The sequence below is a fragment of the Gregarina niphandrodes genome, assembly GCF_000223845.1.
Source record: "Gregarina niphandrodes unplaced genomic scaffold scaffold00007, whole genome shotgun sequence".
NCBI classification, from domain to species: domain Eukaryota; phylum Apicomplexa; class Conoidasida; order Eugregarinorida; family Gregarinidae; genus Gregarina; species Gregarina niphandrodes.
This window is the reverse complement of record NW_011645778.1, coordinates 224,801-236,124: the sequence shown is the minus strand read 5'-3', so window position 1 is coordinate 236,124 and position 11,324 is coordinate 224,801. Positions and strand designations below refer to the sequence as shown.

Below are 11,324 nucleotides of genomic sequence, written 5' to 3'. Positions count from 1 at the left end.
TGGTGTAAAGCCCAGCCTTGAAGTGAAACCCGGCCTTGCTGCGAAGCCTGGCGTTGATGTGAAGCCCAGCCTTGGTGTGAAGCCCAGCCTCGAAGTGAAACCCAGCGTTGTTTTGAAGCCTGGCCTTGATCTGAAGCCTAGCCTTGGTGTGAAGCCCGGCCTTGAAGTGAAACCCAGCCTTGGTGTGAAGCCCAGCCTTGGGGTAAGACCCATCCCTGGTGTAAAGCCCGGCCTTGATGTGAAGCCCGGCCTTGATGTGAGGCCCGGCCTTGATGTGAAGCCCCGCCTTGATGTGAAACCCAGCCTTGGTGTGAAGCCCAGTCCCAGTCTGACGTCCGTGCAGCCTCCACTCGGGTCTGCCAATGTGGAGGGTGCGGCGGCGGAGTTAGCGGGGAAGCTACCCGGTCCTGCGCCCGGTCTGAAGCCCTTGGATATGATGAAGCCGGGTAACACCAAGGCCGCTAAGCCTGTCGGTGTGAAGCTACCAACTGCCGCCAAGCCCGGGGTGCCGGGTCCGGCTGGCGGACCAGCCGTGGCACCAAAGTCAGGGCCCCAAGACGTCTCCCCGGCGATTGGAGATGCAGCAGCTTCCTTACCGGCAGAGCTAGGCATCGAGCTGCCGGCAGTCTCCAAGGCATTGTCCCCGAAGCCGGGACTGCCGAAGCCTGGATTGCAGAAACCAGGGCTGCTAAAGTCTTCGTTACCAAAGCCGGGACTGCTGAAGTCTACGCTCCCGAAACCCGAGGCTCAGGTCATCCAAACGGAAGGCGCACAGACCGAGTCGTCCAACACGCCGGCGAAATCGTCGCCCAAGCTTCCCGCTCCCTCGCCGGATGCAGCCACCAAGCAGTTGCCGGCTAAGAAGCCTTTGCCACCCAAGCCCATGGCCTTGGGCTCAGCTTCTCAGACGTCGGAGGAGTCCGCACCGCCCAAGGTAGCAGTCCCTCAGGTGCCTCCCCCTTCTGTGGCCTCGGAGGTTCCGGGTCCGGAGGTTACGGCCACGCGCAAGTCGATCCACGTTATCACGCCCAAGGCGGGTATGCTACCACAGTCAGCCCCGCCGGTGCCGGGCGGTCTGTTCACGTCGCAGGGCGTCAAGAGCACGCCCAAGCACGAAGCGTCCAAGTTGGGCGCCGCCAAATCCTTCTTCCTGGGCGGCTCTTCGCCATCGGGCAGCGTGTCCCAAGGTGCGTTACTGAGCCCGAGAAACTCTCTCGGCCGTGCTTCCAGTGGCAAGCTGGGTATTGAGCTGACCCGCAAGTCCTCCATTCGATCAAATACCGGTCTTAGCGACTCCGAATCCGGACCTGGGAACAGTAACGGCAAACACTCCAAATCCAGCCACGGGAAACACCATGACCCGCTGCCTTCGAACGGGGCGGATGCAGGCTCGAACGCCTTCCTAGCCGGTGTATTCAAGTCATTCCAGGACTTCACGGAGTCATTCGACATGTCCACAGAGAAATCAACAACGCCTCACAAAACAACCCTAGCTAACCCAACCACCAAGCTACCCGTAACCAAGGCCAAGGCTGCTGGCCCTCCGGCACACAAACCAGCCGGACCGGTCGCCGGAAAAGGAGGCTTCTTGGCCAACCTTCCTACCAACTTGCTCCAACCCAAGACGGAAGTAGAAGCCGGCCAGGAGGAAACTCCCATTCCCTCCAATCATCTTCAGGCGAAACCAGGACCTCCCACCAAGCTCGGACCTCCAGCAAAACCCGGACCTCTAAGCAAGCTCGGACCTCCTGTTAAGAGTGACTCCCCTAGTGAAGCAGGCCCTACCACGACTCCTGAAGCCACAAGCCCATTGATCAAGTCCAACCTCCCTACGAAGCCTGGTCCTCCAACTAAGCTTGGCCCTCCCGCCAAGCCTGGCTCCCTTCCTGAAGCAGGCCCTGCCTCTGTTGAAGCTGGTCCTTCGACCACCTCGGAACTAGGTCCTCCTGCCACACCGGACCCTCCCACGAAACTAGGGCCTCTAATGAAGCCCAGCCTCCCCGTGAAACCTGGTCCTACCAAGCCTGGCCCTCCGACTAAGCTTGACCCTCCAGGCAGGCCTGGCTCCCTTACTGAAGCAGGCCCTGCCACTTCAGAAGCTGGTCCTTCGACCACCTCGGAACTAGGTCCTTCTGCCACGCCGGCCCCTCCCACGAAACTAGGGCCTCTAGTGAAGCCCAGCCTCCCTGCGAAGCCTGGCCCTCCAGTCAAGCCTGGTCTTCCGACTAAGCTTGGCCCTCTAGGCAAGCCTGGCTCCCTTACTGAAGTAGGCCCTGCCACTTCTTGGGCTGGCCCTTCGATCACCTCGGAACTAGGTCCTCCTGCCACACCGGCCCCTCCCACGAAACTAGGGCCTCTAATGAAGCCCAGCCTCCCTGCGAAGTCTGGTCCTCCAGTCAAGCCTGGCTCCCTTACTGAAGCAGGCCCTGCCACTTCGGAAGCTGGTCCTTCGACCACCTCGGAACTAGGTCCTCCTGCCACACCGGCCCCCCCCACGAAACTAGGGCCTCTAATGAAGCGCAGCCTCCCGGCGAAGCCTAGTCCTCCAGTCAAGCCCGGTCTTCCGACGAAGCTTGGCGCTCCTGCCAAGCCTGGCTCCCTTACTGAAGCAGGCCCTGCCACTTTTGAAGCTGGCCCTTCGATCACCTCGGAATTAGGTCCTCCTGCCACGCCGGCCCCTCCCACGAAACTAGGGCCTCTAATGAAGCCCAGCCTCCCGGCGAAACCTAGTCCTCCAGTCAAGCCCGGTCCTCCGACGAAGCTTGGCGCTCCTGCCAAGCCTGGCTCCCTTACTGAGGCCGACCCTGTCTCTCGTTCTGAAGCAGGTCCTTCGACCACCTCGGAACTAGGTCCTCCTGCCACAACGGTTCCTCCTATGAAACTCGGGCCTGGTCCTCCAGTCAAGCCTGGTCCTCCGGCTAAGCCTGGTCCTCCGGCTAAACCTGGCCCCCCAGGCAAGCCTGGCTCCCTTACAGAAGCTGGTCCTCCGACTACCTCGGAACTAGGTCCTACTGCCACACCGGTCCTTCCTACGAAGCTAGGGCCTCTAATGAAGCCCAGCCTCCGTGCGAAGCCTGGTCCTCCAGTCAAGCCTGGTCCTCCGACTAAGCCTGGCCCTCCAGCCAGGTCTGGGTCCCTTACTGAAGCAGGCCCTGCCACTTCTGAAGCTGGTCCTTCAACCACATTGGAGCCAAGTGTTTCTGCCACGCCGGCCCTTGCCACGAAACAAGGCCTGGCGATGAAGCCTCGCCTCCCTACGAAGCTTGGTCCTCCAATGAAGCCTGCCCCCCCTGCCAAACTTGGTCTTCCGTCGAAGCCTGATTCCCTGTCGGAAGTAGGCCCGTACACCACTCTTGAAGCCGGTTCTCCGACCACACCGGCCCCTCCCACGAAGCTAACTCGGATGAAGTCCAGTCCCCCGGCGAAGCCTGATCTTCCGGGCACGCTGGGTCCTGTTCTTAAGCGGGTCCCTTCCACAGAACTAGGTCCTCCAGTGAAGCCCGGTCCTCTCGCGAAACCGGGCTCCCTTTCTGGCGAACTGGGTCCGGCGGCGAAGGCGAGTCCTCTATCGAAGTCTACATTTGCCGCACAGAAACCGGACCTTCCAGATGCACATAAGCCGAGCCCTCCTTCCGAGCAGGACGCGCCGCGACTTGCCCTCGCTGATCCCCTATCGCTTTCGGTGAAGACGGGCACTCCCAACAAGGCGCTGTCCAAAGCGTTACCCAAGGCGTTGCCTCCGACGAGTTCCTCTGGAGATCGTGAGTCTGCCCAGCTGCCAGAGCCCAAGCTTGCACTGGGTCCGCCTGTTCCTGGGAAACTTGCTGGACCTCCTAAGCAATTTTCCGTCGCCGCGTCATCCGTGGGCGGGGTCCAATCCTCAAGTGGAACTGATTCGCTTCCGACTATATCAGTGTCTCCTCGGCTTGGAAAAAGAATGCTAAGCAGCAAGGCGCCTGCTTCCGCCAAGCTTCCTCCCCCGGCGCCCTCCAGCAAACCGCCGTCGGGATCACTGTCGGGAAAGTCCGTCAGTCCCTTCGCGACCGGAACCTCCTCCTCCTCTTCCGACGTACAGCTGGCCGCGTCAATCAGACCCTCCTTCTCTCCCGAAGCCCTGACACTGGGCACCGTGTCGCCCACCACCGTGTCCCCCACCACGGGGTCACCATCGGCTTCCCCTGTCCCCACAGCCGCCAAGACCCCTCCAAGTCAGTCCCCGACGATGGTTATTACAGCCAAGACGGCTCCCAAGGTGCCGATGAAGAAACCCGTCACTCCAACCTCCTCCGAGTCATCCACCGACTTGAATCTGCCCAAAGCGGCCCCCCTTTCTGCCAAACCCGCGGCCCCCATTCCAACCGCAATTTCGTCCTCGTCCTCGTCCACCTCACGGTCCCAGCCGTTCGCGAACCAGCCGCCTTTAGCCAAGTGGGCCTTGGCCAAGTCAGCTTTGGCCAAGTCCACCTCGGCCAAGCCCACTCTCACTTCCTTGTCGAAAGTGTCAGCAAAGACGTCGCTCGCTTCATCGCTGGAGCCGTCTCCAGATCCTTCGCCGGAACCGTCCGCCAAGACACAGACGTCAATGCCAGTGACTTCCAAGTCGATTACTTCCAGGTTAGTGACTTCCAAGTCATTGGTTTCATCTCCTCCGTTGGGAAAGACGACTGAGGCTGCTGCACCCCAGCTCGCTGCCAAGATGGTAGTGAGTCCCCCTCCGGGCGTTCTCGAGCGGGAGACGGTTGCCACGCCCTTAGCGAAGCTTGCCGTGGACGCCCTTGCCACAGACAAGTCACATCCTGACGCCCGTGTTCCTGCCTCTGCCTCTAAGCACGCCGTCGGCGGCAAGTTGGCTACAGTTGACAAGCCTGTGCCGCCCAGCTCGCTGGCCTCTCTGGCGGCGTTGGTGAAGGTCACAGGTGCCACCAGAACGGACGCAAATGTCGGTGGGCCCACCTTGGAAAAGACAGGTCAAAAAGATGGGCCTTCAGCCGACCTCGGCAGCGCAAAAACACCTACCCAGGTTGACAGCAAGCCTAGTGGGGGTTTGTTGAAGATGATAGCTAGTCGCACGATCTCCATGCAGGAACCAGATCGAACGTTGAAGCTGGGGGGAGGTTCCCTTCTCGGGGGTCTGGCGAAAGGCTCGCGGGAGACGGACTCGCCCCGAGAGTCTCCACGACTGACGCCCCGAAAACGCGCCTCTCGAAGGCCACCTGTCAACATGTCCGCCGTCCTTGCACAACTGAACAAGCCTGACCCGTAGTAGGTGGTTCGACAGGGGACTCCTCTCGCCCCGAGAAGAACTCATGCCATTGGGGCTCATGCCCCCTAGGAGAGATCTCACGGTCGTGACGGGCTCACGGTCGTAACGAGATCGGCAGAAACGATGAAACCGGAGTGACTCCAACATTTTGGGGACACTACACCGATTCTGGTTGGGGGAACGATCTGCGTGGTGGATGATTGGCGGTGGAGCTCGCGTGTCCTTCCCTTCGGACACTCTTGCTGGCGGGAATTAAAGAAATGAAGTAGACTGCATGGTTCGCTTGCTTTGATGCGAGAATTAGTTTTTATCGGAATAAAGTGTTTTGAGAGATATACATTATTTGGCAGCTTGATGCTCGCTTCCGCTGTCCGTGCTGTTGTTGTGCCAGTGGCCGCCCCGGCCGCGAATGTGAGTGTTGGCAGCAGTACGTTGTATCGCGAACAGCTGGTGCAGGACATCCATAATTACGGAGTCTACTGCTGGGACGCGATTCGTTACATGGGTTTTGATGAATTCTTGGCTCAGGACACCAACATGGGTTACATGTCTGCGGAATTCGCGAAGCTCATTGTGGCAGTTGGAGACCTTAGTGAAGTCGCTCTGGCAGACCCGAAGGTCTATGTGGAAGAACTCTTGAACAGAGTCAACGGAACGGAGAAGATGGCATAAACATTTTTAATCATCAACTTCGTTTGTGTATAGGATGGTTTGAATGTGCACCCAGCCAGCAGCTCAGGACCGGTTAGCTCATGCGGGGGGGGGGGGGGGGGGCGTGGTAGTCTAGGGGGATGATGCCTAGAGAAAGGTCTTTTTGAGTATTATAATTTTTTTTTTAATTTACCTTCTTTTTTTGGTAGTTTCGCCAAGACTCGTGTAAAGGACGTCTGTGGTTAACCTTTTTTGAGATATTTTCAGTGAATGGTTCGACATGGATTTTCGTCGTCCTGATTTAAACTTTGTATCGCATGGGTATGAGCTGATTGCGTATTATGGAGGAGGTATGTATGGTCGTGCGTATTTGGTGAAGAAGATCGATACGGAAGAGATTCGGATAGCGAAGACGGTGGATCTGACGGAGATGTTGCGTGCGAGTCGTGATGCAGCGATTCAGGAGGCTCACTTGCTGTTGGGTTTCACCCATCCGCATATAGTGCCGTGTTATGAGGCGTATGTGCAAGATGACAGTTACTTGGTGATGATAATGGAGTATTGTCAGGGGGGTGACCTGTCTCGTTGTTTATCGGCAATGAGGAAAGCGAACAGGCACTTTAGTGAGGAGGAGATCAAGACCATGTTGGTCCAGTTGCTCAGCGCTCTGTCATTCATCCATGAGAACCGGATCCTGCATCGTGACTTGAAGCCGAGCAATATTCTGATCAGCAAAACGGGCGACTTGAAAGTAGCCGACTTTGGAGTCGCCCGAATCCTGACAGGGCTCACATGTGCCGCTCTAACCAGCACCGGCACGCCTAACTACATGGCGCCGGAGATGTGCAAACGAAAACCCTACTCCTTCTACAGCGACATGTGGAGCCTCGGCTGCGTACTTTACGAAATCATGACACTTACCACCGCCTTCCAGGGCGAAAGCCTGATAGCACTCGCCTGGTCTGTCTGCTTCGAAAACCCCTCACCCATCCGTGGCCGCTACTCCCGTGCTCTAGAACGCATCCTGATGATGCTTCTCTCCAAAGAACCCGACCGACGTCTGCTCCCGGACGCGCTGTTGCATCACGAATATTTCAACTCCTCCATCATACCCCCACCCTCCCCCGATGAGTCTGCTGACTCACCCAAAACCGATGTACAAGGCAGCGAGACCCATGTAAGCTGCTCCCCCACTGCGTTGGCAGACTGTAAAGAAGACGATCGCCAGTCAGTCTCCACACAGGCCGCCGAGCCCGCAGACGAACACGAAGAGCTTGACGACGATACGCCCGCGCAGGCACCGGACCCTTGCATGGTTCTGGCCAAAGTGCTCTTCAGCTCATGGATGCGCCAACTCCCTATCGTCTTGCTATACCTCAGCGTCAATCCTCGCTGGCCGGAGCTCTGTCAGGAATACGTTGACAAGGCCACACTCCTGCGTCTGGGCTTCAGTCCGGACCTAGCCGACAAGTATTTCGAAATGGCCCAGGGCTCGGGGCCGGGCCCGGGCCAGGACCCAGGTCGGGGGCGGCTGGGCTCGAGCCGAGGAGTATCGGGTTTGGGGAGTGCGGTAAGAGACAGTGACGTTGCCGAGTTGGGCGAGCGGAAGCCCTCTGGGATACGGTCTCGGCGCATGAGTGTGACTACAGTAGCGTCTGTGACCATTCCGGGGGAGACGTCGCGGGGGGAGCAGTTGCTGAATGCGATGATGGACGAGGAGTTGGCGGAGGCTGCGCTCTTCAAGGCGGCCAGTGAAGAGCTAGGAATCCCGTGCTCCCGTTGTGAAATCCGAGCGACGGCGGCCTACATCTTGAGGCAATCAAGCAACGACCACATGTGTGCGCGGGCGTTGTTGGGCTCGGTCTTGACTCAGTGGGTACCTTGTTCGCACAGCTTCGTCGACTTTCTAGAGCACTTGCCGCTGGATAAAACGGAATTGGTGGTCCGGCTGCGATGGGCGGCGAATGAGGTGCGCAAAGAGGGCCGCGAGATGACGGCAGAGGGAACTTTAAAGGCCATCGCCACGCTGGCTGGTGACCCGAGCGACATCGACCGCAGCCATTTTCTACAGGTCATGAGCATCCGATTCGTCGCCTACGCAGACGCCTCCACCTGCGCAAAGGAAATGTACACTATCGCCAACAAGAACCTCAACGGCTCCGTCAATTGGCAGAGCTCCGTCGCCTTCCTGCTCGAGTTCGCCGGTTTCGACGGTGACCCCGACAAAAATCAAGAATCCGACATTAACAAATCTCTCAGCTGCACACCCGTACGCATTGAAAGCGCAAAGGACGCTCTTTTGGAGGAGTCGCTCATCCAATACGTCGAAGACATAGACCCCGGAATCGCAATCAGGAGAAACGGCTTCAGACGCAGCTCCGTGCGAGATGCATCGCGCGAAACCGAGGCGCTCAGGACCGACTCACTCAGGACCGACTCATTCAGGACCGACTCATTCCGAGCTCCGGTGCTCGACTCTGTAAACGAATCCACGCCAGTCGATGCACATGAATCCTTCCGGCCTGTGGACTCCCGCATAGACCCCCGCATAGACTCCCGTGTAGACTCCCTCAGAAGGGAGCCGCCTACCGCACCTAGCGCGGAGGGCAGACCCCCCCTCGATCCGCTAGAACGGGGTGAGACGCTGGAACGAGGGGGAGACAGCTTTGGTTCCCAGAAGCTCGAGTCTGTCTGCCGGGTTGTAGATTCCCTGCCCCGCGAGCTGGTGGGGCGGGATTCGATTGCCCCGAGGGACTCACTGGCTGGGAGAGGGGCCTCCTCTGGACGGTACAGAAGTGTGGACGGGCTGGACGGTCTTCGTGCCGACGGCGGCCGGCCTGATGACTCCTGTCGGGACTCTACACGCATCGGACACGATTTAGCGAGAGACGATTTAGCGAGAGGCGAGCCAGCATACCGAAGGGATGCTACTTTCAGAGGCGAGACGTCTACTAGAGGGGACCCTTCTCTACGAGGAGATGGGTCGTTTAAGGCGGACGCTTCCTTGAGAGGAGAAGGCTTTGTCAGCGGCAGTGGGCACACAAGAGCTGAGGCCCTGGCTCTGGCCGCGAGTAACCACCGCGACTCGGGTCTGAGAGACGTGGCGCTGAGGGACGCGGCGCTAAGGGACGCGGCGCTGAGGGACTCGGGCTTGCGGGATTCGGGCTTGCGGGATTCGGGCGTCAGGGACCTGGCCTTGCGGCCGTCTGGATCGTTGCGGGATTCGGCGGAGCAACCGCCCCGGTTGCAGAGGGACTCCGGTTCCTACACGGAAACGAACCCTTCGACGGCACTGACGCGGGAGGTGTTGGTTCTAAATCGGGAGGCGACAGAACCAAGTGCGGTGCGGAATTCACGTGGAAGCGGTGAGAGTGGAGTGCTATTATCCGAGGATGTCCGCGGTTACGATACGGGAGACCTGAATGGTCTCCGGACGGGCCGGTTTGCTACTGAGTATACACGTAGGATACACACTTCGGATTCGCTCCTGAACAGATCGCCAATGACCCATCAACCGCACCCCTTCATCCAATCCGCCTGTGACGACCTGGATTACCACCACCGAGCGGACCGCGACAAAGACCGTTGTGACCGACGAGGCGGAGACTATGCTCGACCGGGAGACTATTATAGAACGGGAGATTATTCTCGACCGGCGGATTACCATCACGACGACTACCCTCGACCTGCTGGGGATTATCTTCGCGAAGACTACTACCGCGAAGACTACTACCGCGCGGAGGATCTTGCCTCCAACGACGGAGGCTTTACAGACCCGCGATTCCACCCCGATGATGACCCGGTCTGCGTACGCCCACGGAACACAGCCGAGCTTAGAACCGACAGGAATGGCGAGAACCTGGGGGACGTGGGTCGTAGTGGGGTCTTGGTGGCTGGCAAGATCTCCGGAAGAAGACGAGCGTCTGTGTTTCGGAGAGCTGCCGCAGCAGGAGAACCTTCCGACTTACGCTTCGACGATTCGGGTCCTTGGAGAATTGAACCGGGTAGGAAATCGGACGAGAGTAGGAGGCTGGACGACAGTAGGAGGCTGGACGACAGTAGGAGGCTGGACGACAGTAGGAGGCTGGACGACAGTAGGAGGCTCGACGACAGTAGGAGGCTGGACGACAGTAGGAGGCTGGACGACAGTAGGAGGCTGGACGGCAGTAGGGGGTTAGACGGCAGGTGGTTGGACGAGAGAAGGTACGAAGACCGGTTGTCCCAGCCGCTGTCTTCACGTGTGGAGTGTTCGCGAGTGGAGTCTTCGCGGGGGTTGGAACCGAGCCGTGTCCTGGAACCGGGTCGTGTCCTGGAGGAGCGTCCCGTTCGGCTGGGGGAGGGCCGGGGGGGAAGTGACCGTCGCTACACGGACGACTGGACGGAGCAGGCGCGACTTTGGGGTCGCGGCCACCGGCGGAGTGCGGAGTTGGCGGATGGATTGCGGGAAGTCCTGCCGGTGACGCGGACCTGCGATTCGTTTACGCACACTCGCCGGAACTCCGCCTCCATCCGGGTCGTACGACCGACGGAGGCGGACTTGGTGCCGGCGCCTTCGTCGCAGCTGTTACAACACCTTTCTCCCTCCCAAGCGGGACTAGCACAAGCGGGACTAGCGCAAGCGGGACTAGCCCAAACGGGACTAGCCCAGGCGGGACTGGCCCAAGCGGGGCTGGCCCAGACCGGGTTTACCTCCGGGTTGAGCCAGGGCGGCGGCCACGTGTATCGGCAGGAGAGTCTGCGGGAGAGGCCGGGGGCAGTACGGGACGCGGTTTCATGGTGGGAACTTAGTCTTGGTCGTGAGGCGGGTGGAAGTCTGTTGCGGGTGGGGGAGCCCGGGCGAGAGCGTGATTCCGTTCGGGACCGTGATTCGTTTCGGGGCCGTGACTCGCTTCGGGGCCGTGACTCGCTTCGGGACCCGGGCCGATATGTGGCGCGGGCGTCGCGGTCTCCGATGCATCGGCCGCGGTCAGGAAGGCACGTGGAGGAAGACTTGTCTAGTTTCAGTCCGCAGTCGGTGGGTAGTGAGGAGCGGCGACTAAGGCGGCTGCAGAGTTCCGGCGTCTTCCGGCGTCGTGGGAGTGAGTCCAGCGGCGAAGACGAGTGTTGGACAGAATTTATGCAACGCCCGACCGAGACCAGTCCAGGCAGCCGAAACGACCTACGGGCTGGTGACCTGGCACTACGACCCGAGGGCGGTCGACCCACCGCCGAGTTCCGGCGCTCCGCCTCCAACTACCTACCAGCCGTCATCCGCACCGTCTCCTCCAGGGAGTGCAAACGCGCAGAACTCTGGGAAGGCTACCCGCAACCATTCCACGTCGTTTTCGAACTGCCCATGGACGTCGCGCTCTACGGCGACCCAGAAGTCTCACCGCTCGCCGAACTCACCGTAAGCATACACCAGAGCAAC

At 59.7% G+C, this 11,324-nt stretch overlaps 4 protein-coding genes across 4 annotated transcripts; 3 read left to right on the top strand and 1 right to left on the bottom strand.

The window, feature by feature from the left end:
- Nucleotides 1-436: 436 nt before the first annotated feature.
- On the top strand, nucleotides 437-1,497 carry GNI_051080 (hypothetical protein; the record flags this gene model as incomplete). The annotated part of the gene is made up of 2 exons (XM_011131470.1): nucleotides 437-1,316; nucleotides 1,430-1,497. The coding sequence occupies 2 exons, from the start codon at nucleotides 437-439 to the stop codon at nucleotides 1,495-1,497; spliced, it is 948 nt and encodes a 315-aa protein (XP_011129772.1).
- A 2,712-nt stretch (nucleotides 1,498-4,209) lies between these two features.
- Nucleotides 4,210-5,079, bottom strand: GNI_051070 (putative transmembrane protein; the record flags this gene model as incomplete). The annotated part of the gene is made up of 2 exons (XM_011131469.1): nucleotides 4,210-4,953; nucleotides 5,017-5,079. The coding sequence occupies 2 exons, from the start codon at nucleotides 5,077-5,079 to the stop codon at nucleotides 4,210-4,212; spliced, it is 807 nt and encodes a 268-aa protein (XP_011129771.1).
- Nucleotides 5,080-5,617: 538 nt separating this feature from the next.
- GNI_051060 (hypothetical protein) lies at nucleotides 5,618-5,935 on the top strand (the record flags this gene model as incomplete). Its single annotated transcript, XM_011131468.1, has 1 exon — nucleotides 5,618-5,935. One exon carries the CDS (start codon nucleotides 5,618-5,620, stop codon nucleotides 5,933-5,935), a length of 318 nt encoding a protein of 105 aa, XP_011129770.1.
- A 259-nt stretch (nucleotides 5,936-6,194) lies between these two features.
- On the top strand, nucleotides 6,195-9,936 carry GNI_051050 (protein kinase domain protein; the record flags this gene model as incomplete). Its single annotated transcript, XM_011131467.1, has 1 exon — nucleotides 6,195-9,936. A coding segment is annotated over one exon (3,742 nt), but the record flags the coding sequence as incomplete, so codon positions are not given.
- Nucleotides 9,937-11,324: the final 1,388 nt, after the last annotated feature.